The sequence below is a fragment of the Anneissia japonica genome, unplaced genomic scaffold (genome assembly GCF_011630105.1).
Source record: "Anneissia japonica isolate Jap-2015-1 unplaced genomic scaffold, ASM1163010v1 scaffold1374_len1023071_cov147, whole genome shotgun sequence".
In the NCBI taxonomy this organism is placed as follows: domain Eukaryota; kingdom Metazoa; phylum Echinodermata; class Crinoidea; order Comatulida; family Comatulidae; genus Anneissia; species Anneissia japonica.
Genome location: NW_022728671.1, coordinates 529520 through 552414, shown reverse-complemented (window position 1 = coordinate 552414; position 22895 = coordinate 529520). Strand labels below are relative to the sequence as shown.

General features: G+C 36.4%; 4 protein-coding genes across 4 annotated transcripts; 2 read left to right on the top strand and 2 right to left on the bottom strand.

Annotated features, from left to right (window-relative positions):
• The first annotated feature begins 1642 nt into the window (after window positions 1–1642).
• On the top strand, window positions 1643–2698 carry LOC117114486 (uncharacterized protein K02A2.6-like). Its single transcript, XM_033258154.1, has one exon. It carries the CDS (start codon window positions 1643–1645, stop codon window positions 2696–2698), a length of 1056 nt encoding a protein of 351 aa, XP_033114045.1.
• Window positions 2699–5968: 3270 nt separating this feature from the next.
• LOC117114485 (fez family zinc finger protein 1-like) lies at window positions 5969–8781 on the top strand. The gene is made up of 2 exons (XM_033258153.1): window positions 5969–6070; window positions 8353–8781. The coding sequence occupies exons 1-2, from the start codon at window positions 5969–5971 to the stop codon at window positions 8779–8781; spliced, it is 531 nt and encodes a 176-aa protein (XP_033114044.1).
• Window positions 8782–9562: 781 nt separating this feature from the next.
• LOC117114484 lies at window positions 9563–11434 on the bottom strand. Its single transcript, XM_033258151.1, has one exon. The coding sequence runs from the start codon at window positions 11432–11434 to the stop codon at window positions 9563–9565; it is 1872 nt and encodes a 623-aa protein (XP_033114042.1).
• A 580-nt stretch (window positions 11435–12014) lies between these two features.
• LOC117114483 lies at window positions 12015–13055 on the bottom strand. The gene has a single exon (XM_033258150.1). The coding sequence runs from the start codon at window positions 13053–13055 to the stop codon at window positions 12015–12017; it is 1041 nt and encodes a 346-aa protein (XP_033114041.1).
• Window positions 13056–22895: the final 9840 nt, after the last annotated feature.

Here is a 22895-nt window from a genome sequence, read left to right as displayed (position 1 = left end):
TTGAGACGATTTTGGCTTGCTCTGCCGTTTTAATCATTGTACTATCTATGACTCTGAAATTGTGAGTGTAAACAGCATGCAATATAGTTGGTTCGGCTTGCTACCTCCGCCACCGAGTGTAAACGAATTTGAGCCAGTGTTGGTTTTTGTTTTTTTTTTATTATTTATCATTTTCGAAATATCTATGTCATCACAAAGATGGCTAGTATAACAAAAATGAAATGAAAATAAAAGGTTCATAGTCATACATAAATTAATTTTAAAATGACGATCTGTTTCTTCTCCGCGGTAAGAAAACCCGGAAGCCCAATGTACGGAAAAAGAGTTTGGGCGATGTATATCGTCATCACCTGAGCACGTGGTGGAGGAGAAATTTCTATTATCTCATTGGCTAACATGTGATTTTGAGGCGTGGCTTCTTTGATGGACTCACCCAGGCGCAACTGCCGAACTTTGAACTTTAACTTTGTTTACGCCGCGAGTTCATGAAAGTCAAACATGGAGTCTGAAAATTGGTAGACATTTTAACGAACTTTCAACAGAAAGGAACATCGATATGAGTGCATACTATTGTAAATTAACTTCGTGTCGGTAAATAAGGTTATTTACAGACCTGTTGCGCTATTTATATTGGTGGTTTTTGTATTAATTTTTGTACAGCATTGATTGAAGTAGCCGGCGAAAACATCGTAGTAGCCGATCGAATGCGCCGGCCGCCGGCTCTTAAATAAACCCCTGTAAACCTATTGCATATGCGTCGCGCACGCTATCTGCTGCTGAGCGAAATTATAGTATGATTGAGAAAGAGGGTCTGGCATGTGTATTTGGTGTTAAGAAATTCCACCAATACTTGTATGGATTGCATTTTAATTTATCTTCAGATCATAAGCCACTTCAATCTTTATTTAATGAGACTAAGGGTATCCCAACCATGGCTTCGGCCAGGATACAGAGATGGGCTCTCAATCTTTCAGCTTATGATTATACTATGCCGTGTCGTCCAGGTATCCACGATGAGGTAGCTAATAGCTTAAGTAGATTACCTTCACCTACTACCCAAGGGTTGGTTCCCATACCAGGTGATGTAGTGATGTTAATGGAGCACATCAACAATGCTTCATCCCAAGTAACATATAATAGCATTAGAAAGTGGACCGATAAAGATCCTTTGCTGGCACACGTCAGAAATTGCATATAAGCTGGTAGCTGATAGCTTAAGTAGATTACCTTCACCTACTACCCAAGGGTTGGTTCCCATACCAGGTGATGTAGTGATGTTAATGGAGCACATCAACAATGCTTCATCCCAAGTAACATCTAATAGCATTAGAAAGTGGACCGATAAAGATCCTTTGCTGGCACACGTCAGAAATTGCATATTGTATGGTAAATGGGACTCACAGATCAATCAGGACCCTCAAGAAGCATTTAAGCATTACTTAAGACGTAAAGATGAATTGAGTGTCCAGGATGGTTGTATTTTGTGGGGTTCTCGTATTGTAGTACCACCAAAGGGACGCCCACTCATAATTAATGATTTACATGATTGTCACCCAGGAATTACTGTAATGAAGTCCACAAGTAGACAGTTTGTATGGTGGCCATGTATTGACAATGTGTGAGTACATGTAACAAATGTCAGATGAACAGGAAAAGCCCTACCGAGGCACCATTCAGCATGTGGGAGTATCCCAAGGAACCATGGTCTAGAATACACTTAGACTTCATGGGACCTTACATGGACAAGATGTTTCTGATTATTGTAGATGCTCATTCCAAATGGATTGAAGCTATAATCTTAAATTCCATAACAGCTGAAATTACTATTGAAGCACTAAGAAGGGTATTTGCCACCCACGGTATTTCCAAAGTTTTAGTGAGTAATAATGGGTCAACCTTTACTAGCGAACTGTTTAAAGAATTCGCAATGCGTAACAGGATTAAGCATATGTTCAGCGCCCCGTTCAAGCCATCATCTAATGGCTTGGCAGAGAGAGCCGTCCAGACGGTTAAACAGGGTCTCGCCAAAATTGCTGAGGGTTCTCTACAAACTAAACTATCACGATTCTTATTTAAGTATAGAATCACCCCTCATTCTACTACTGGCGTTCCACCATGTAAGGCACTTATGGGTAGAATGTTACACTCGCCATTGAGCATGGTGCACCCTAGCATAAATGACAGATTAGTGCAAAGGCAGGAATGCCAAAGGCAACACCATGACCGCCATTCACCGATAAGGGAATTTGAAATTAATGACAATGTCTTTGTTAGAAATTATGCCAGAGGGGACCAGTGGCTTTATGAGGTAGTTCGTCAGAAGCTGGGTAGCAAAATGTATGATGTGGAGTTGGTAGATGGAAGAATTGTGCGACGTCATGTAGACCAAATGAGGCGTCGTTTGTCAGGGGGGAAAGATCCTAATGATGAAAAGGGTAATGTAATTGTAGAAAGTATAATTGTTGAAAACGTTAATGAAAGTGGAGTCAATGACAATGTCAGAGCTAATGAGAAAAAGATTGCTACTGCAGAAGTTGATGATTATGGAAATGTTGATAGTGAAGATGTTGTAATCAATGTTGGTAATCAGAGTAATGAGTCGGGTAAATTTATGAATCAAAATAGTAGTGGTAATCCTAAAGAGTTGCGTCGATCTAATCGTGCAAGGAAGGCTCGTGAGAGATTTGGATTCTCATAGTTAGCATACGTTTGACCTGTTGGTCCATGTTGATAAAAATTTAAAATGTTACGATGGAAATGCTTAAACGGTGGGGTGTGATATTCCATTGCTATATTTATGTGCCTGACCATCCAGGTACATTGTTTACAGTTTAGATTGTAGCGCACGCGTTACTGATACGCGCTACTGGTATGCCATCTAGGGGGAGTAGGCACTCGGTGATGAATAAAGAAGTTGTGTTTAAGTTAGAAACATAGTTTTCGAGTCATTTATTAATAGTCATACACGAAACTATTACAAAATCTTCGAGGTATCTCTTTTGTGTTGTTATTCCTGCATCATGGTGTTCATGAATTGTGCCTATTGACTCACAATGACCTATCGCTGATTCAAACTTGGATGTAAATCTCACTACTTCGGCACCAGCCAATCCACCTTCGTAAACTCATTTTGTCTTCTGTTAATCCGATTGCTCCACTTACTCCCTTTATTTTAGCACTTAACTGCTTATGATTGTGATCCAATGCAATTTTAGAAAAATTTCTGTTTGATTTTTGTATGGTAAACACAGGTCCACAGGTAAATTGTGCATAGATTGATTTTAAGTATGTCAGTTCAAAGTTGCATGAATTCACAAACTGAAGAAGTTTTAGCTCCATCCTCAGGGTTAAATTCCTGAACTTCAACATCAGTTGCTTCTCCATGTGGTTTTCCCATTCAGAAAATGGCTTACTATAGGGAAAATTTCCTGCCGATAAATAAACACGAATGGCAGTGGGTAATCATGGGTATACTTCCCTCGCGATTAAAATCGTAACGATGCTGAGTTTGGTCTACAGGAGCTCGTGCTTCGTACAGGTCATTCCATTCGTAGACAAAGCCTTTTTAATGGAGAAAGTCTCTACAGTTTGTAGTTGCCAAGATATGAGCACTTTTTGGTTTTATGGCGGCCATTTTAAAATCAAGATGGCCACCATAACAGACGTTGGACGCTTGGCACCCCCCTCCCCGATATTTTGATTCTTTCAAATATTAAACTTGACGTAACATGCATGTGGCGAATTTAAGAGAGGCTTTGCCGTTTGAGCTTGAAAAATTCAACTTGTCGTAAGAACCGTTACCGGCTTATTTTGTCTGAGGCCCAGCCACGTTCAAGACGCGGCTGTTTTTGTCGAACTTCTCGTAACAGTCGTAAGAATTGCATGAATCGTAATCGTAAGTTTTCAGGCATTGCCTTGAGAGACAGTGCCTGGGGGTAAAGCCTGTTTTCCATTAGGCGAATTTATTCGCGCGAATCGAAAGCGTCGGTCCATGCGCATGCGCATTCGCATTTCTATTGGAGTTTTTGCGAAGCGAAAAAATGCTCAACCAATCAGAGCTCAGGAAGCCAACCGACGCTTTGATTTGCACGAATAAATTCGCCTAGTGGAAAACCAGCTTTACGTTGCTAACGATTCTTATGCAAAGTTGACTTCAAGTCAACTTTTCATAACAAACGTAAGTAAAGCCTGGTTTCCTGTCGACGTAAAAGTCAGAATTTCTTACGATTCATACGATTATTATGATTCTTACGACTGTAAATCAGCCGCGTCTTGAACGTGGCCGCAGACAAAATAAGCAGGTAACGATTCTTACGCCAAGTTGACTTTTCAAACCTCAAGCTGAAATTCCTGCGCTAACGTTGTTACACGCTCCTAGCGTCAAGTTGAATATTGTCCTTGCAATTGCGATTGCATGTTGTGATGCCTGATTTGCTCAAAACACGGAGAGAGAGAAATTTTGTGATTCAACGTTTTTATATTTCATCATTATCAGAGAATACTGATGAGAAAATCTCGTCAATTGAAAAGGCTATCCAATCAAATGAGGTAATTAGTATGATGTGTGTTTTACATAAAGTAGATCACTTCTTCTTTTTACGAATAAACAACAAATGTATGAAAAGCCCGGAAATTCTAACTGGATGAAAGTCTCATGAAATAAAATAAACAATTTTTTTTTCCAACATTTATTCAGAAAAAAATCCACAACAAATTACAAATTGCAAATTATTTACATAGGCATCAAAGAAGCGGTGGCTTGTCAGTTTAAATACCAAACATACAAGACATACACACAGAATACATAGTAAACACATCAACATTTTAATTTTTAAATTTGGGATCGCCCACAATTGCCAACACCTCCAGGAAGGGGAAATGCCTCAGTGATCATCACGTCATAGTAATAATACCGTGCGCATCAGACACCAAGACATCTCCGACAGTGTACTGCCCCGGAAAGTGCCAGCGATCATAGACGACTCCCAAGAAAAGTTTTCCTTAATAAGTATTTAAAATCATCTCTTTCAATTTATTTTTGATCGAATTTTGCGAATTTATTTTTAAAAGGTTATCATATAGCTCATTCCAGATATTTGGTCCGTGAATAAAAATAGATTTGTGACAGGATGTCAGTCTTGAAAAAGGTACATACATTTTGTTTGAATTTCTTAGGGCTTTTGCACGTTCACTTTTTGTATTACCATCAAGGTAAATAATCCAGTGAAATATACTTCTAACATGAAACTGTTTATAAGATAAGTAAATGCAATAAAATTATAAGTTAAGAATTAAATTATTCAATCCTCGCTAAAAAAGGAATTCAGACCATTGACCATGCACTTATAAAATTGTTGCAAGTTTCGATGAATATAGCCTCACAACTGACTTAAAATTGATATTTCATTAAGTCTGAGTTGTTCTAATTATAATCTAGGCTAATAAACGGTTAGAAAAAAGGACACTTATCTACTGTATAATACTTATATAATATTTGTTTTGGTCCAACTGCTGACGAGCTTTGGCCGATGGTGGGGGGGGGGCTTTGGGGCTTTGGCGTTTGTATTTTAAAAATGTTTAATTAGGTATTAAAGGCAGGGGTAATTAAGACATTTATTTGTACTTTTTGTTAATATCTTCAGATTGTCATTCTTTTTTTTATCTTATCTTTTTCTTGGACGCACCGTTATGTACATACTGTGCCACTGTTGCAAAAGTGTCGTTTCCAAATAAAGAATACAATAAATGTTTGTCCAATCAGTATGCAATAGGCCTAGGCCTACATGACACGATGGTCCCGAATGAGATTTTTAAGCACTGAATTCCATTTTTAGGAAGGATTGAAGAATTTAATTCTTAACTTATAATTTTATCACATTCACTTAGGCCTATCTTATAAGCTTTTTTCGAATGTTAGAAGTATATTTTACTGGATTAACTTACTGTTTATTTTTCGGGTTAATTTTTAATGAGCAAACCAGGCATCACAGCAGAAAATTGCAATCGCAAGGACAATATTCAACTTGCAACAACGTGTAACAACGTTAGCGCAGCAGAATTTCAGCTTGAGGTTTGAAAAGTGAACTTGGCGTAAGAAGCGTTAATCGAAAGAATTGTAAGAAATTCTGACTTTTACGTCGACAGGAAACCAGTACGGGGCGCCAAGCGACACACTACCTGTTTTGTCACACAAACCATGTTTGTAAGGGACAAATCATGTTTTGTAATATACGTAAGTTACTTTGTCTTTACAAAACATATTTTGTAAAAGACAAAACCATGTTTGCCTGTACAAAACATGTTTTTTAAAAGACAAAACCATGTTTGTCTGTACAAAACATGTTTTGTAAAAGACAAAACCATGTTTGTCTGTACAAAACATGTTTTGTAAAAGACAAAACCATGTTTGTCTATACCAAATTATGTTTTGTGAAGACAAAACCATGTTTGTGTGTACAAAACATATTTTGTCGAGACAAACATTGTTTTGTCTCTACAAAACATGTTTTGTATAGACAAACATGGTTTTGTCATTTACAAAACATGTTTTGTCTCAACAAAATATGTTTTGTAGAGACAAACATGGTTTTGTCATTTACAAAACATGTTTGCCTCTACAAAACAATGTTTGTCTCAACAAAACATGTTTTGTCGGGACAAAACAATTTTTTAGCGTCACGATACACAGTGATAACGTGTTAAAAAGGCCTGGTGTAACAAAATTAATTTAATTAAAGGAGAATATGCAGAGGGATGTATTTAATTATACAACCGAGACAAAATTATTTCAGATCTGTTATAGCAGTACCTTCTTCCATAAACTGTAGGACTACAAATTAATTATTGTGATTCTTAATAATTCATTTTATTATATTTTTAGGCACACTTCTGTACCCAGAACCAATATACAGCACACTGTAAGTCAAGAATGATTTTCTTTCCTTTCTGGTGGTCATAGCAGTGCAGTCATACAATGGTATTCAGAATTCATTTTTAAAACATGTCCGATCCACTTCCTCCTTCTTACTTTCACATCATCACTGATTATATTTAACTTGGTTTTGTGAATTATTCTGCATTTAGACACATATGGAAAACTGATTTTTAAAAAATCGTCTTAAGAATTTAAATTAAATTTCCAATTTCTTATTATCTCTCTCAATAATTTCCCATGTCTCCCAGGGCCGTATAGTTAGTACAGATTTATCAAGTAGTATTGAAGAGCCTGATTTTGGTTTTCATTAAGTATTTGGATTTACATATCGGCGTTAGTTTCACAAAAGATTGATTTTCGTATTCTATTGTTGATGTCTTCGTTACCGCCCCCTGCTACAACCACTAATGTTGAAAACAACAGCTAATGTAGTAACAACTGTTAATGTAGCACACTCCACAACTTATGTAGTAAAACTCCCCGCTAATGTAGAAACACCAACAGCTTATGTAGTAAAAAGAAAATGTGCTCCAGCTTATGTAGAACGTTCAACAGCAAATGTAGAAACGAAAATTGCCTCACAGCTAATGTAATCACTATCGCCAGCTAATGTAGAATATTGCAACATTACAATACCGTTGGCTAAAAAAGCAGGGGTGGTGCCAGCGAAGGGGCGGACCAGCCCCCCACCCCCACCGTCCGGTAGAAAAATCGCAATTCGTCGGGAAAAAATTATTAAATTTATTTTGACATATTAGTGGCTCTAAAATTGACTAAACACATTAAGCCTTTAAAAAAGCAATTGAAAAAGCCTCTGAACCCCCTAAATTGCCAGATTTTTCGAGGGGCTTCACCCCCGGACCACTTTCAAAACATTTAACAGGTATGGTAAGTGTGCTGTGATTGGGTACTGCTTTCGTGAAAATTATTTCGTGTTATTACAAAGTTCGACGATTATTACAAAGTGCGACGCACTTTTTTTTTATTCAAGTGATTCTTTCTCCCTTTCGAGTATCAAATTGAGAATTATTTACTTTATTTGTCATATATTGTGGAAATACGAAAAAAAAAAGACAATTTTCTCAACAATTCAAAAAACAAAGGTTAAGAAGTGAACAATTTCCACAAGATTAATAACCATTATTACTGTAACACAGGGATTTGCAGTAATTTATTTATTCACAATCTTTGTCGCAGTAAGTAGAGAATTATGGATTAGTGTCCAAACAACTTTTACAATGTGTTCGAAAGTACTATCTTCTCTTGATGTTTTGTATTTTATATATGTATAAATGATTGATAGGCACAATTATAATTTTTAGAAAGTTGATATAGGCCTAGGCCTTCCAATTAAGTTACAAATAACAAATACCTAATATTTCTGTTAGATTCCTTATTTCACTTATTTTGATTTACAGCTAACGCTTACTTGCAACGTATGTAACAAAATTTTCCAAACTCGCTTCAGCTACAATCGACATATTTCCCGCCATACCGATGTCAATAAACATCAATGCGATAAGTGCGGTAAAGTATTTGCAAGGCGTGACAATTTTGTTCGACACCTCCAAAACAAGCATGGCAGTGAGAATAACGCGCAAATTGGATATGGTTCAGTTCAATTAGACGAACCTGTAACAAAGCGACAGAAGTTGTCTAACAATGGTCGTGACTTTTATCAAGTCACTAATATCATAGAAGTTGATATGAAGAAATTCAAGACGAAAGGAATTCAATACAGCGTTAAATTCAAGAACGATTTAGATATTCATGATCTAACTACCATCCTAAGTATCCTGCATAAAGTTTTTTATCGACAACTTGACGGATGGGGCTCATCCTGTTGATATGGTTCGTATGGTGGTAGAGTGTCCAGAATTAGATTATCCAATACAACTTCCGTTCATGAAACGTCACTTGACGGCAGACCTATTCCTTGCCAGAGTAGAACGTATACTGCAGTCGAACGAAGAATTCAGCATCGATGGGACACTAGAAATAAAAATGACGCACGTGAAAATGCCCAAAGGAGAAAAAATTCAAAAAAAGAGATACGTCTACTTCGAGCGATTCTTAAATGAAAAACAATGTATTCTTAGAATCCAAAATAAAGACGAACTGTGTTGCGCAAGAGTTATCGTTACAGCACAAGCTAAAATTGACAAACCAAAGAATTGGGAGGCCATTCGTAAGGGATATAAGGTACAGCAGCAAATGGCCGTGGATTTGCATCACGTAGCGGAAGTACCTCTGGCTAAATGTGGAATCAATGAGATCGAACAATTTCAACAACTGCTGTCAACATTTCAAATAATCATCGCTTCATCAGATTATGGCAATGCAATTATATACCGAGGACCGCCTGTGTAGTGAACTTCGAAATAAGAGTAGTTTAGTCTTCGTCTACCTTTGTAAGGTTTTAATCAACTAAAATGCAAGCAGTATAGAAAATAATAACAACAAGAAACCTGATAACCACGTTCCAGAATCGTCTCCTCATATGGAGCGCCAAACATAACATTACCTTGTATGGAGTGCCAAACATCTCACTACATTCTCCCCCACTTTAAAAACTCAAGTTATTATTTGGCATTATGAGGGACCATGGTTACTTAAAAACCCCAACGATCAGGCGGTTTTGCTTTTTCTGGATGATCGTCGAATTTTTACCGATTTGTCTGTTACGTTTAAACTTTCATTAGGCTTAGAACTCATTGGCTTAGGGCTATCGTTAGCATTATCTGATGGTTCTTTAAATATACAGGTATCATTTAATAAGGGTTTTATCTGATTGTTCTGTGGGTCATTGTTCTGTGGCGCAATATCATTCTCAGCCGCTGTACCAAACTCATTATCTGAAATCACTCCAACAGGAGCCAGGTGACGAAGTGATACTGTTGATTCTCTACCATCTTGAAAACGTACATGAGCGTATTGTGGATTTGCGTGTAATAGTTCAACCTCGTCGACTAGCGGATCAGTTTTGTGGGCGCGAACATGGCGCTTAATAAGAACGGGTCCTGGAGAACACAGCCAGGAAGGGATGGATGACCCCGATGTTGATCTTCTGTTGAAGGTAAAGAATCTTTCATGCGTCGTCTCATTCGTGGCAGTACATAATAATGAACGGACAGAGTGTAAAGCGTCATGTAAAACTTCTTGCCATCGTTTCGTTGGTAGTCCTCGCGTTTCCAAAGCTAATGTAATTGTTTTCCAGATGATGCCATTATATCTCTCCGTTTGCCCATTACACTGAGGATTATAACTAGTAGTTCTGCTACATGCTACACCCCTTTTTACAAGAAATTCTGTAAGTTCCTTACTTAGGAATGCCGTTCCTCTGTCTGAGTGGATATAAGCCGGTGTTCCAAATAAAGAAAACAACTGACAGAGACAGGTAATCACCGTAGATGATGTCATATCAGAGCAAGGAAATATAAATGGGAGTCTTGAAAACTCGTCGACGACTGTTAAGAAGTAAATATTCCTATCCGTGCTAGGCAACGGCCCCTTAAAGTCTATATTGAGACGCTCAAATGGCTGGGTGGCTTTGATCAATGGTGTGTTATTAGGCTTATAAAATCGCGGCTTTAATTTAGCACAAACTTGACAAGCAGCTGTTACCTTTCTTACCTCCTCTACTCTGAATGCGAGATTCTTTGTTTTCACAAAATGCCACATCCTAGTAATTCCCGGATGGCATAGCATATTGTGAAGTTCGACAAGGCGGTCAGTTACATTACTTGCCGAGCAACACGCTCTGGTCAATGTGTCTGGAGGAACATTTTCTTTACCTGGACGGTACACAATCTCAAATGTAAAACAGGAAAGTTCAATCCTCCAGCGCCTCATTTTCTCATTTTTGATCTTGCCTTTATGTTGCATATCAAAAATATAGCTAACTGATTTCTGATCAGTTTTCAGTGTAAACCGTCTACCAGTCAAGTAGTAGGACCAATACCTGACAGCTTTGATAATTGCCAAAGCTTCCTTCTCAATTGCTGGGTGATTCCTTTCAGGCCCTGTCAACTGACGAAAAAAGAATGCGACTGGTCTCCCTGCTTGATTCAATGCTGCTGCAATCACTGTTTCTGACGCATCTGTCTCAATTTCAAAAGGAATATTTTCATCAATTGCTGCTACAACCGAGTTTTGAATGTCCGATTTAAGATCGTGGAATGCTTTCACAGCCTCCTCTCCCAAAGGAAAGGTAGAAGATGATGACAATGGTTTAACTTTTCGTGAGTACTCTGGGATCCAATGGGCGTAATAAGCGAACAACTCCAAACACCGCCGAAGTGACTTTAAGTTCTGAGGAATAGGAAATTCCTTTAAAGGGCGTAGCCTTTCTGGGTCTGGTCTCAAGTTGCCATCTTCAATGACATATCCCAGGAGGCTCAATCGTTTTGTAGCAAAAACACCTTTATCTTCGTTAAAAGTTATGTTCCTTTTCCGCGCTGCATTAAGGAATTTAGTTTGGTTACTTATCAAATCGGCCATGTCCATACCACCTACTGTAACATCATCAAGGTACGCAAAGGTTGCTTTAAGACCCTCGTCTTTGATAAAGTTATCAATCTCCCTTTGAAAACAATATCGTCGATGCGGGGCAAAGGAAAGCTATCAGGGAGCGTAAAACGATTAATCGTTTGCGAATAATCAATAACCAGTCGCTTTTTGTGGTTCTCATTCTTGGTCACAACAACTTGGGCCCTCCATGGCGAATTACTTGACTCGATTATACCTTTTTTTAACAACTGCTGTACTTCGGCTCTGATAAAACACTTGTCATCTTCGCTATATCGTCGCGATTTAGCTGCGACCGGATGGCAATCAGCTGCTAGATTAGCGAACGGTTCTACAGGTTTGACTTTCATTGTTGAAAATTGTTCAGGTTCAGAATTAGATAAGTTTACAGTTTCGGTTGACCCACACAGTGTTAGTAGGGGTAGTATTCCACCATATTCCAAAATCACGCGTTCATGTTTTGTTTGAAAATCTAGTCCCAATATGACGTCAGTGCAGAGATCCGGCAAAACATGTAGCTTAACTTCCTTGTAGCTATGACCATTTAACTCGATCATAACTTCGCACGCTTGTATAGATTCTTGTGACAATGAAGTCGAAGCCATGTTAACTGATAATGGGCTGGTTTTAGTGTTAATTTAAGCTTCTTGACAAAGGAAGGGTGAATAAAGCTATCAGTACTCCCACTGTCAACTAAACAGTTCGCCGTTTTCCCATTTACTTTAATTTCAGTCATTGACCTCGACAACGACATAGTGGATGATGTAGCTGCTGCCATGTAGGGTCTGTTGTCAAACAGAGCAGACACTGTAGACTTTCTTTGAGTGTTAGTATTTGATGAAGATCGACACATCCTAGCGAAGTCACCAACTTTTCCGCATTTCCTACAACTCTCTTCTCGTGCTGGGCAATTTGAACGCGGGTGCTTATTGTAGCCACAAAAATAGCACTTTGCGGATAAATTTGCACTGGTCAGCCGAGATGGCTCAGGGCCTAGCGTATCCTCACATACGGCTGCACTCACGGTTGGACTAGTATTAGGCCTAGGTTCGCCATAATTGTAAGATTCGGAATTCTTCTGAGCTGTTTCAAGTGACCTAGCTTGGTCAAACATTGTTTGCAAATCAAGAGTTTTGTTTTCGAGTAACCGCTGCCTTATCATTTGTGAGTACAGCCCGCTAATAAACGAGTCCCTAATGCAATCATTACGGACTTGCTCAGCAGTTACAGCTTTAAAGTTACAATCTTTGCTAAGGACCTTGAGCGCCTGTAGGTACTCATCAAGTGTCTCGCCAGCGTTTTGTTTTCGCGTGGCAAGTCTGTGCCTAGCGAATATCTCGTTCGTTGGCTTAAGATACAGCCCCTTCAAAATCTCCAAGGCTTCAGCATATGAGGTGCACTCTGAAATAGCCTCATAAATTATAGGCGATACAAAATTTGTCAGTACGCTAAGTTTATCAATCTCACCTTCGCCAGGCGTTGTGAGTACCGCCAAAAAGTTCTCGAATGTCCTGATCCAGTGGGTCCACTCCTTCGCTGCGGTGGCTGAATTCGGCTCACATTCTAACCTCTCTGGCCTAAGAATTCTCTCCATTGGAATCGTATCAATGCGAGTAAGCAGTTAGTTGATTAAATTGTAGTGAACTTCGAAATAAGAGTCGTTTAGTCTTCGTCTACCTTTGTAAGGTTTTAATCAACTAAAATGCAAGCAGTATAGAAAATAATAACAACAAGTAACCTGATAACCACGTTCCAGAATTGTCTCCTCATATGGAGCGCCAAACATAACATTACCTTGTATGGAGTGCCAAACATCTTACTACAGCCTGCAAAACAGCAAATCTAAATAACCATTACGATATAATCACTAGTATGTCCGCTTTCCTTAATAGAAGCTACTGTTGTATCGAATGCATGAAAGGATACGACAATAAGTTACAAGATCGGTGTCAAAACACATGTAAACTCTGCTTCCAAGGTGACTGTGTTGAGGAAATCTGGGAATTTTGTGATGACTGTAATAGATCATTTAAAAGTGAAAAATCATCTTAAAAAACCCTTCGACATCTTATTGGTCCGTATGCGATATATATTATAGATGTAGAGACTGCGATCAATTCGTTAGCAAAAAACGACACAAAGGAAAGCCACATCAATGTGGCGACGAAAAAATCTGCGCAATCTGCAAAACATTTGTACAGCAAGATCACCTTTGTTATATGCAGCCAGTAATTAATGAAACAAAGAGGGAAATAAGTGACGAAATTGACGATGAGAGATGTAAAGTAGTTAGCCCAAGCTACATTTTCTTTGACTTTGAATGCATTTAAGAAACTGGTATCCACGAGCCGAATCTTTGTATCGCTCAAAAAGTGTGCAAGACATGTATCAATATCGACGGGGGTGAATCGTGTTTTAAAGTGTGATGAACGGGAAAAAGAATTCTATGGGCCATGCACTCGCGAAGATTTTTGCAAATGGCTTTTCAACGAAGAAAACGCCGGATCGATTATCGTTTGTCATAACTTCAAAAGTTACGACTCATACCTTTATCTTCGATACCTTTACGACAATGCAATTCTACCAGAGGTAATCTACAATGCCAATGTTATGAGTATTTATGTATCAGCTACAGACATGAAATTCATAGACTCAATAAACTTCCTTCGTATGGCTCTGTCTAAACTTCCAGGGGCATTTGGATATTTTCCGCATCTTTTCAATACAAAAGCTAATCAAGACGTTGTACTTCCCCATTTACCAGATATGTACTATTACAACCCAGACGGAATGTCAATTATTGAGAGAACGAAATTTGTTGTAAATTGGAGCTTTTAAATTATTGCCGATAGGATGTTGATATACTTCGTAGATGTTGCTTGAAATTCAGATCCCTGTTTATGGAAATGACAAAGGATGAATGTAGTCCTGGAATAGACCCGATTGCGTAGGCGTGCAACTTAGTGTATTGGAATCATTCATCCGCTAGGGTACCTTTCGAATGATAGACAATCAATCAAAGCTCTTCAATGGTTGAAGTGGATGTCTCATAAAAATGGACAAAATATTCAACATGCTGCCAATCAGGGAGAAAAACACATTGGTAAATAAAAAGCCGATGAATATTTTCAAGAAAACGGAGAGGAAATAGTACTTGAGTTTCACAGCTGTATGTACCATGGACACACATGTTTGGAACGTGAAAGAAAACACGGCTCGTCTAAAGTCTCCCCTCTGCTCCACATGTTGTGAATCACTTCAATTCAATCTCCATGTGAACACAGCGATGACGATCGTGCGCTTGAGGGTACGTGGGTAACCCTTGAGATCAAAAAGCAGTAGAAAAGGGATATAGAATATTGTAAATATTTGAGGTTTGGCATTTTGAAAATACGTCGGTGTACGAGCCTGCGACTAAGGACGGTGGACTGTTCACATCTTACGTTAACGCCTTCTTCAGGTTAAAAAAAAGAAGCTATCAATTGGCCTAGTTGGTGCAAGACCAAAGACCAACAAGATACATATGTATAAATATACTTTGAAAAAGAAGGAATTATGCTAAATCCCCAGAATATAAAAAAACCCCCTGGTCTGCATGCATTGGCCAAGCTTATGTTAAATTCCTTTTGGGAAAAATTCAGACAGCGCCCAAACATGACTAAAACCACGTATATCGACGACCCAGAGGAATATTTCGAAATGATGGTTCGCTATGACACTAATGTAAACTTTGTAAATGATCAGATGGTAGAAGTACAGTGGCAACAAACCAAAGACTTTGTAGAACCATCTGGTCGTACAGATGTAATCATCGCGGCCTATACAACTGCGCGGGCGCGTCTTAAATTATACGAACTCTTACAACAGCTTGACAGACGTGTATTGTACTATGATACCGACAGTGTGATATACTTAAGCCGAGAAGGACAATGGGAATCGCATATTGGGGATTTCTTGGGTAAACTAACGGATGAATTGGAATCAGACAACCACATCCTCACATTCGTGTCTGGGGGACCAACACATTATTCTTACAAATTAGCCAAGGCAAATAAGAATTGAGATTCAACTCATTGTAAAATTTGGGGTATTATATGAATTATCGTAACGAATTTTTAGTTAACTTTGGAAGTATGTCAAATGGTTCAGGGTGTTGGTCCAATGAAAATACAAGTCACAGACCCGTACAAAATTGTAAGGAAAAAAGAAGAACATGAATATCGAAACACGAGAAGAGAAAAAAATGTATTAAGTTGTATACACTAAAAAGGTTCCTATAGACAATTATGACACTGTTCCTTATGGTTATTATTTTCTAATTAACAACACAACCCCATTTTAGTACTTGTTTTAATGGAATATTTATAAGTCTGTATATGGTTATGATGGTGTTCTGATAACGTCGTCTTTTTTCTTTCGCTATGTATATCTTGTATATTATAATTTTGAATTTGTAGTACCGGTACAGTTACAAAGAATATTATTCGCTCCATGTATGAATGAATTGCTTGAATCGTTTTGCTATATTATTCATGTAAATACAAAAAAAGATAAAATTTGATTGTGGTCATACTCAACCACGGTACAGTTGACCACAGTCCTAAAATCTGATTTGTATAAGTATAGAGAAATCTATTGGATTCCTAGTGAAGAAGTTATACTTTGTTTTGTTTGGAGATTCAACTCTCTTGTTTGTAATTACATAATCTAAAAGGTTTTTTGCCAGTGAGTTCATCCGGAGACGATAATGCCTAAGCCCGATAAATGTACGATGCCGGCAAGTAAGGTACCGGTCACAACTACAGTTTAGTAAGTCTGCGCTTAACGATATAAATAGGCCTACACATGAAGTACCCAATGCTACCAGCCTGGGTTGCTTTAAAAATGAGAATTACGTAACATCCAAACAAAAGGATCTTATCTTACCAAGCGTGAAACCGATCTTTTTTAAAGACGACGATGTACGTAAAGAAAACCATGGCTTTCTAACTGTGGAAAATATTTACTTCGCTCTGTGTGATCTCATTAATGGTGAGAGCTTAATCGGAATACAGAGAGTAAAGAACCTGTGCAGAATCTATCTAGATAGCCATGAGGACAGAGTAAAAATTATTTCTGCTGGGATTAACATAAATTCAAGAAACGTAACAGTATATGACACGAATCCATATTGCCTTCGCACAATGGTATAAATCTACATGAGTAATTAGTATCCTTCTTGTGTAATGATTCTTAATCCCCTAGTTACAGTAACGCAATTTGTTTTTTTTTAATTAGTTTAATTTTCGTTAAAGTTCATTACAGAGGTATGGAAAAACACAATAACGTAAACTTACACTGTCTGTCTCTAAATGTTAGGGTTATGAGTTAAACATAAACAAAGGGCGATTTTTAAATGGGCAAAGGATAACTATGTAGACATTTTCCTTGTTCAAGAATCGCATCTTACGGATGATGTAACTAATAAATCTGACTTCCCTTGGGAAGGAGAAGCGTTTCATAGCTATGGCTCGTCTTTTAGCAGAGGTGTGTCTATTTGCATTACGCAAGGCCTTGATTGTGAGTTGGTTAAAAAGGAAGTTGATGAACACGTCCGTTTTATTATATTATTACATATAAAAGTTAGGGGTGTTTCATAAATATTAGTGAATGTGTACGCCCCCAACGATTATAAGGCACGAAGTACCTTTTTTTAGAAACCTACAAAAAATATACAAAAATTCTGTGATAGCCATTCAGACATACATATTGTCATGGGTGGAGATATGAATTGTATACAAGATGAAACATTGGACCAAAAGGGAGCAAAAAGAGACGGGATTATTCTCTATACACAGTCAAAAAGTTTATGAATATATTTAAATTAATTGATAGTTGGAGGGTCATGAACAAACTCACATGGCGTAGAAACTCACATGGCGTAGAAAGTCAGCGAACTTATTCAAGGGGCTGGATTACTGGTTTGCCTCAAAATCACTACATGACGCAGGATACATTGCCTCATGTGATATTAGACCCGCTATTTTCACTGACCACCAGGCTGTTAAGATAAGTCAAAGTGAGGATTCACGTGATCCTGGTCTATGGAAACTAAATTCTTCCTTTTTGCTTGAAGCTACTTTTACCAAGAAAGTTAACGAAATCATTGAGAAATGAGAACAAAAGCTAAACTTTATCAACTTAAGTGATAAGTGGGAAATGATTAAAGTCAAAGCTAAGGGATACGCTATAAAATTTGGTAAAAATAAAAATAAAAACAGTAAAAAAGAAAAATTACAAAAAGAAATAAAAAAAAAATTAAATGTTAATTTGATGAATAGTGAATTAGATAAGCATGAAGCAGAATCTCAATTGAGTACAAAAACAGCAGATCTGGAAAGTATATATGCATATGAAGCGAGAGGAAATCGAATTCGTTCAAGAACAAAATGGGTAGAAAAAGGAGAGACTAACTCGAAATACTTTTTAGGGCTCGAAAAACACAATGGAAACAAAAAACAATTAAAAAAAAAAAAAGAAGTTCAAATGGAACGCTCACACAAAATTCTAGTGAAACACTGAACGAAAAAGTTAAGCACCTCGAGAAATTATATTCAAATCAAAATATAAACATTGAAAATGTAAAAAAAATATTTAGATTTAACTAAACCCCCAAAAAATAACAAGTCTTCAAAGCGAGTCATGTGAAGGAGAGCTTAATTTAAACGAATGTGAAATCGCTATATATTCTAAGAAGAAAGACAAAGCACCAGGTACCGATGGACTCACTGTTGAGTTTTATCAGCTATTCTGGCTCAATAGTGTGTAAAGCCCTTAATATGTCTCTTGAAACTGGAAAATGATCATGCTCTCAACGCAGAGGTGTTATAAACCTAATTCATGAGAAGGGAGACCATGAAAACTTAAGTAACTGGCGACCCATAACCCTACTGAACGTGGACTATAAAATTGCAGCATTTGTTTTAACAAAGAGATTGCAAAATGTTACAGAAAAAATAATTACTAATGATCAAAAAGGATATATAAAAGGTCGTTTTGGTGGCGAGAATATTATACTTATTGAAGATTTAATTGAGTATATGGGTGCAAATAAGATGACAGGAACATCGTTAAGCCTTGATTTTAGAAAAGCGTTCGATACTGTGAATATGATTTTTTTTAAACGAAACGCTCAACTTGTTCAACTTTGGCCCGTCTTTTATTAACTGGGTTAAAGTTTTATACAGTGATACAGAATGTATTATTACAAACAATGGTTGGCTCTCAAAAAGCTTCAAAATGCACAGAGGTATCAGACAAGGTTGCCCTCTGTCTTCTCTGTTATTCATAATGGTTGCCGAAGTCATGGCTAATGTAATAAAAAATGACAAATCTATTAATGGTATTATGTTACCAAATACTGAAGAAAACAATACTATAGAATTAAAGATTTCCCAGCTGGCCGACGAAACCGTTTTATTTGTAAAAGATGAAAAGAGTATTAAGAAGTGTATTGATAAGATTGAAAAAATTGGAATGGTCTCTGGGCTGATTAGGGCATTCTAAATTAAGAAAAGACAATCTTCTTGGTATTAGATGGGTACATGCTGCTTTTAAGGTGCTTGGAATTTATGTTGGCCACGATAAAACGCTTTGTTTTGAAAGAAACTGGTCTGACAAAATTGATTGCTTTAAGCAATACTCTAAACTCATGGAGAAAAAGAAACTTAACCTTTTTTGGTAAAATCACAATTTTAAAATCGCTTGGGCTATCAAAACTCGTCTATAATGCGAGTATTATTGACACACCCGAGTCTGTTATAAAGGATGTTGAGAGTAATATTTATGAATTTCTTTGGGATAAAAAAAATCGAAAAAATAAACAGGAAAATTTTAATCAATGATTATGAACGTGTGCGGTTTAAAAGCTGCAGACTTTAGATCTCAAGTCAAATCATTACACATAGCTTGGCTTAAACGTTTGTTTAATGAGGATAATTCCAAATGGAAGTGTTTGCCTCTTATGTATTATAACAAAATTGGCCCAAAATATGTAATTAAGAAAAAGTATCACATTTGAATTTTAAAGGGCATGCTCTTAAAGGTATGCCAACGATATATATTTCAATCTTAACTGATTTAGCTCAGCTCAATGAAAGTATTGCCCAGCACCTGGCATGTTATGATGAGGTTGTCGAGCAGCAAATATGGGAAATAAAATGATTACATATAATGGCTTCTCATTACTGTACAGAAACTGGATTAGATTCGGTATTAACAAAATAAAAGATGTTGTAACCATCAATAGGTTATGTAACACAGCAGATTTGCTTACAGTGTTGAAAGGAAAAGCTAATTGAGTCTCTGAATTTTCTTTTTTACTTAAGGCAATTCCACAAGAATGGAAAGTTTATTAAAAAAAAATGTTGAAAACATGGAAAAATTTTAAACCCATTCAAAACTGGTGCAATATGAGTAGTAAAAAAATACATCTATGTTTTATCAGAAAAAAAGTGTCTAGAACCTGTAAGATGTCAAACAAAATGGGACCAATACTTCAGTTGACTGGTTTTTAACATGGGAAAGGAAAGTTAAACACATCAAGGAAAACAAACTTAAACAACTAAACTTTAAATTGTTGCATAATTTAGTGCCCACTAAAAAGAGACTTTGTACATGGAAGTTATATGAGTCAGATAAGTGTGAAACATGTAAAGTCGTTGAAGATGAAGAACATTTATTATTTTGTTGTACTGAAGCAAGCATGCTATAGGAATATATAAATAGTGTAACCATCAACAGATTTGGTATCAAAGCTACTTTTAAAAACATTGTTTTAGGTACGGGAAATATTGATGTTGATTACCTGTTTTCGGTAGGGTTTATACAGTGTTTATAAACCTAACGTTTTAAAAAATCTTAACAAGTAGAACCATAGGTCGCTCTTTACACTTTTTTTAACACAGAACTATATGAGAAAATGGTTTTAATACTTTTTTTATACAAAAATCAAATTATTAAAATTGTACATGAAAAGGAATCTCTTCTATACCATAACTCTATTTTTATATGATGTAAAATATTGATGTTGATGAGCGATACCTGCTGAAAATTGTACTACTGAATTGACGAATAAAAGTGGGATGAATCCACAAAAAAAAAAACCAAATAAATAAATTCAAAAATGCTATTGTAGACAATACTGTGTCAACTTCTTTCAAACTTGCATCCCTTAATATTTTGTAAATATTGTAATGTATTTTTCCTATGCACAAAGGAAAAGATACTGTAAAAGTTTGTATGTTGGATAAAATAAAACGTAAAAATCAATCACTAACATGAGTATTTTGTATTTTTACAAACACAATTGTAGCATTACTGATAAAGTCAGTCAAGACAGAATTTGCTATCTATTAATATTTCAACCCCTGTTTTACTACATTTTTTTTTTCACAATTACAATAAATTTATATTATTCACGCTATGAAAGATGTGGTTTGAGCGAAACGAGTCTATCATCATATAAATTGTTCGGTTATCAACAATATTTACGTTACGCTGTTCGTACAAACTGTTGGAATCGAAAAAAATACATATAGGCCTACTTAAATCATAGAGAAAAAAAATATACTTATCAAACAAATAATAAACATAGTTTTAAACACATTTTATTGATTTTAATCAATGTTTGAATTGTTGCTCATTAAATATCAATAACAATAGGCTTGTTACATCTTCCAGAACAGTTACATATGTATTTTCATGCTTGGTTCAACCATAAATAGAAGAACTAAACTCAATAAAATATAAAGAAAATGCTAATAAGTACAACTTCATCACCTACCATTAAAATAGAACGACGAATTGATACTGCAACGCATAAGACGCGCGTGTATTTGTAAGGAATCTCGAATCAACATTTTATTTTCACAATTGCAATAAATATTCTAAAACATGTACGATTCTATCATTGGAAATAAACCATTTTTTAGAAAGCAAACGAACTACTTATTTCAGCTTTGTGTTAAGAGGCACATTTGTAACGGTAAACAGGTGCATTCCTTTAAACAAAAGAGCATTCTGTAGCGTTTCACATTATGATACAACGTACAATACGATGCACTCGGTTTGTATGCGAACTGCATAGGGTCAAGTTTGTTTTCAACTACGGGCTTAATCAAGCTGACGGTGAACATTCTAGACACCTCATAACCAATGATGTTTATGCTGTTGGTCGAAAGTCGTTAAGTACTGTAAGAGATGTCAATTTAGGTACAGGTACGCAGTTAGGGAATTTTTCCCGATAGAAGAAGCAACCAAAGATTTTAAGGAGAGTTGAACAAAAATATATAGAAATACACAAGCTAATTTCGATACACATCCCTTAAGCAAACGAACTACTTATTTCAGCTTTGTGTTAAGAGGCACATTTGTAACGGTAAACAGGTGCATTCCTTTAAACAAAAGAGCATTCTGTAGCGTTTCACATTATGATACAACGTACAATACGATGCACTCGGTTTGTATGCGAACTGCATAGGGTCAAGTTTGTTTTCAACTACGGGCTTATTCAAACTGACGGTGAACATTCTAGACACCTCATAACCAATGATGTTTATGCTGTTGGTCGAAAGTCGTTAAGTACTGTAAGAGATGTCAATTTAGGTACAGGTACGCAGTTAGGAAATTTTTCCCGATAGAAGAAGCAACCAAAGATTTTAAGGAGAGTTGAACAAAAATATATAGAAATACACAAGCTAATTTCAATACACATCCCTTAAAAGTTTGCCACCAAGTTTTAAAAATAACGGTCTTTTTTTAATTGGTTTTACGAAATAGTTTCATTGCGTCATTGAATGGGCACATACACACAACACACAAAACACACGACTAGGTACATCCTATAGTCGATTTCTGCAAAACCAAAGTTTAATTTATGTTGGAATCTTTCAATATAGTTATAAAGTCACTTTGGTTCATTTGTATTGCTATTAGTGTTAATAATAGAATCAATCAATCTATCCACCACTTTTCTATACAGAACGTCAATATACTGTAAACGTTGATCATACTGGTCATAGGCAATTTCGTTAATTGAAATCGTAAGCAATAAAATATTCAAAACAAAGGTACTCGCAATTGTTACAACTACTACTACTCATAAACGAGAGAAAAAAATACAAAGCTCTTTACCATCAACTTTGTTGTAATGTCTATAAAAACGGAATTGCTTAAATTACAACCAAGATTATAAGACAGCAACAAGAGAAATAAAGTTTAAAACCACTTTGCATTAAACAAATTTAAAAAAAAAAGTTTGAGAAAAAATATATATTATTTATATTTATAAGATTAATCGTATGAATACAGTTTAAAATAACTGTATAAGAAATACAGATACAACCGGAAAGATAAGTCATATTGAAAAAGATTCTGAAATAAACCATTTATATAT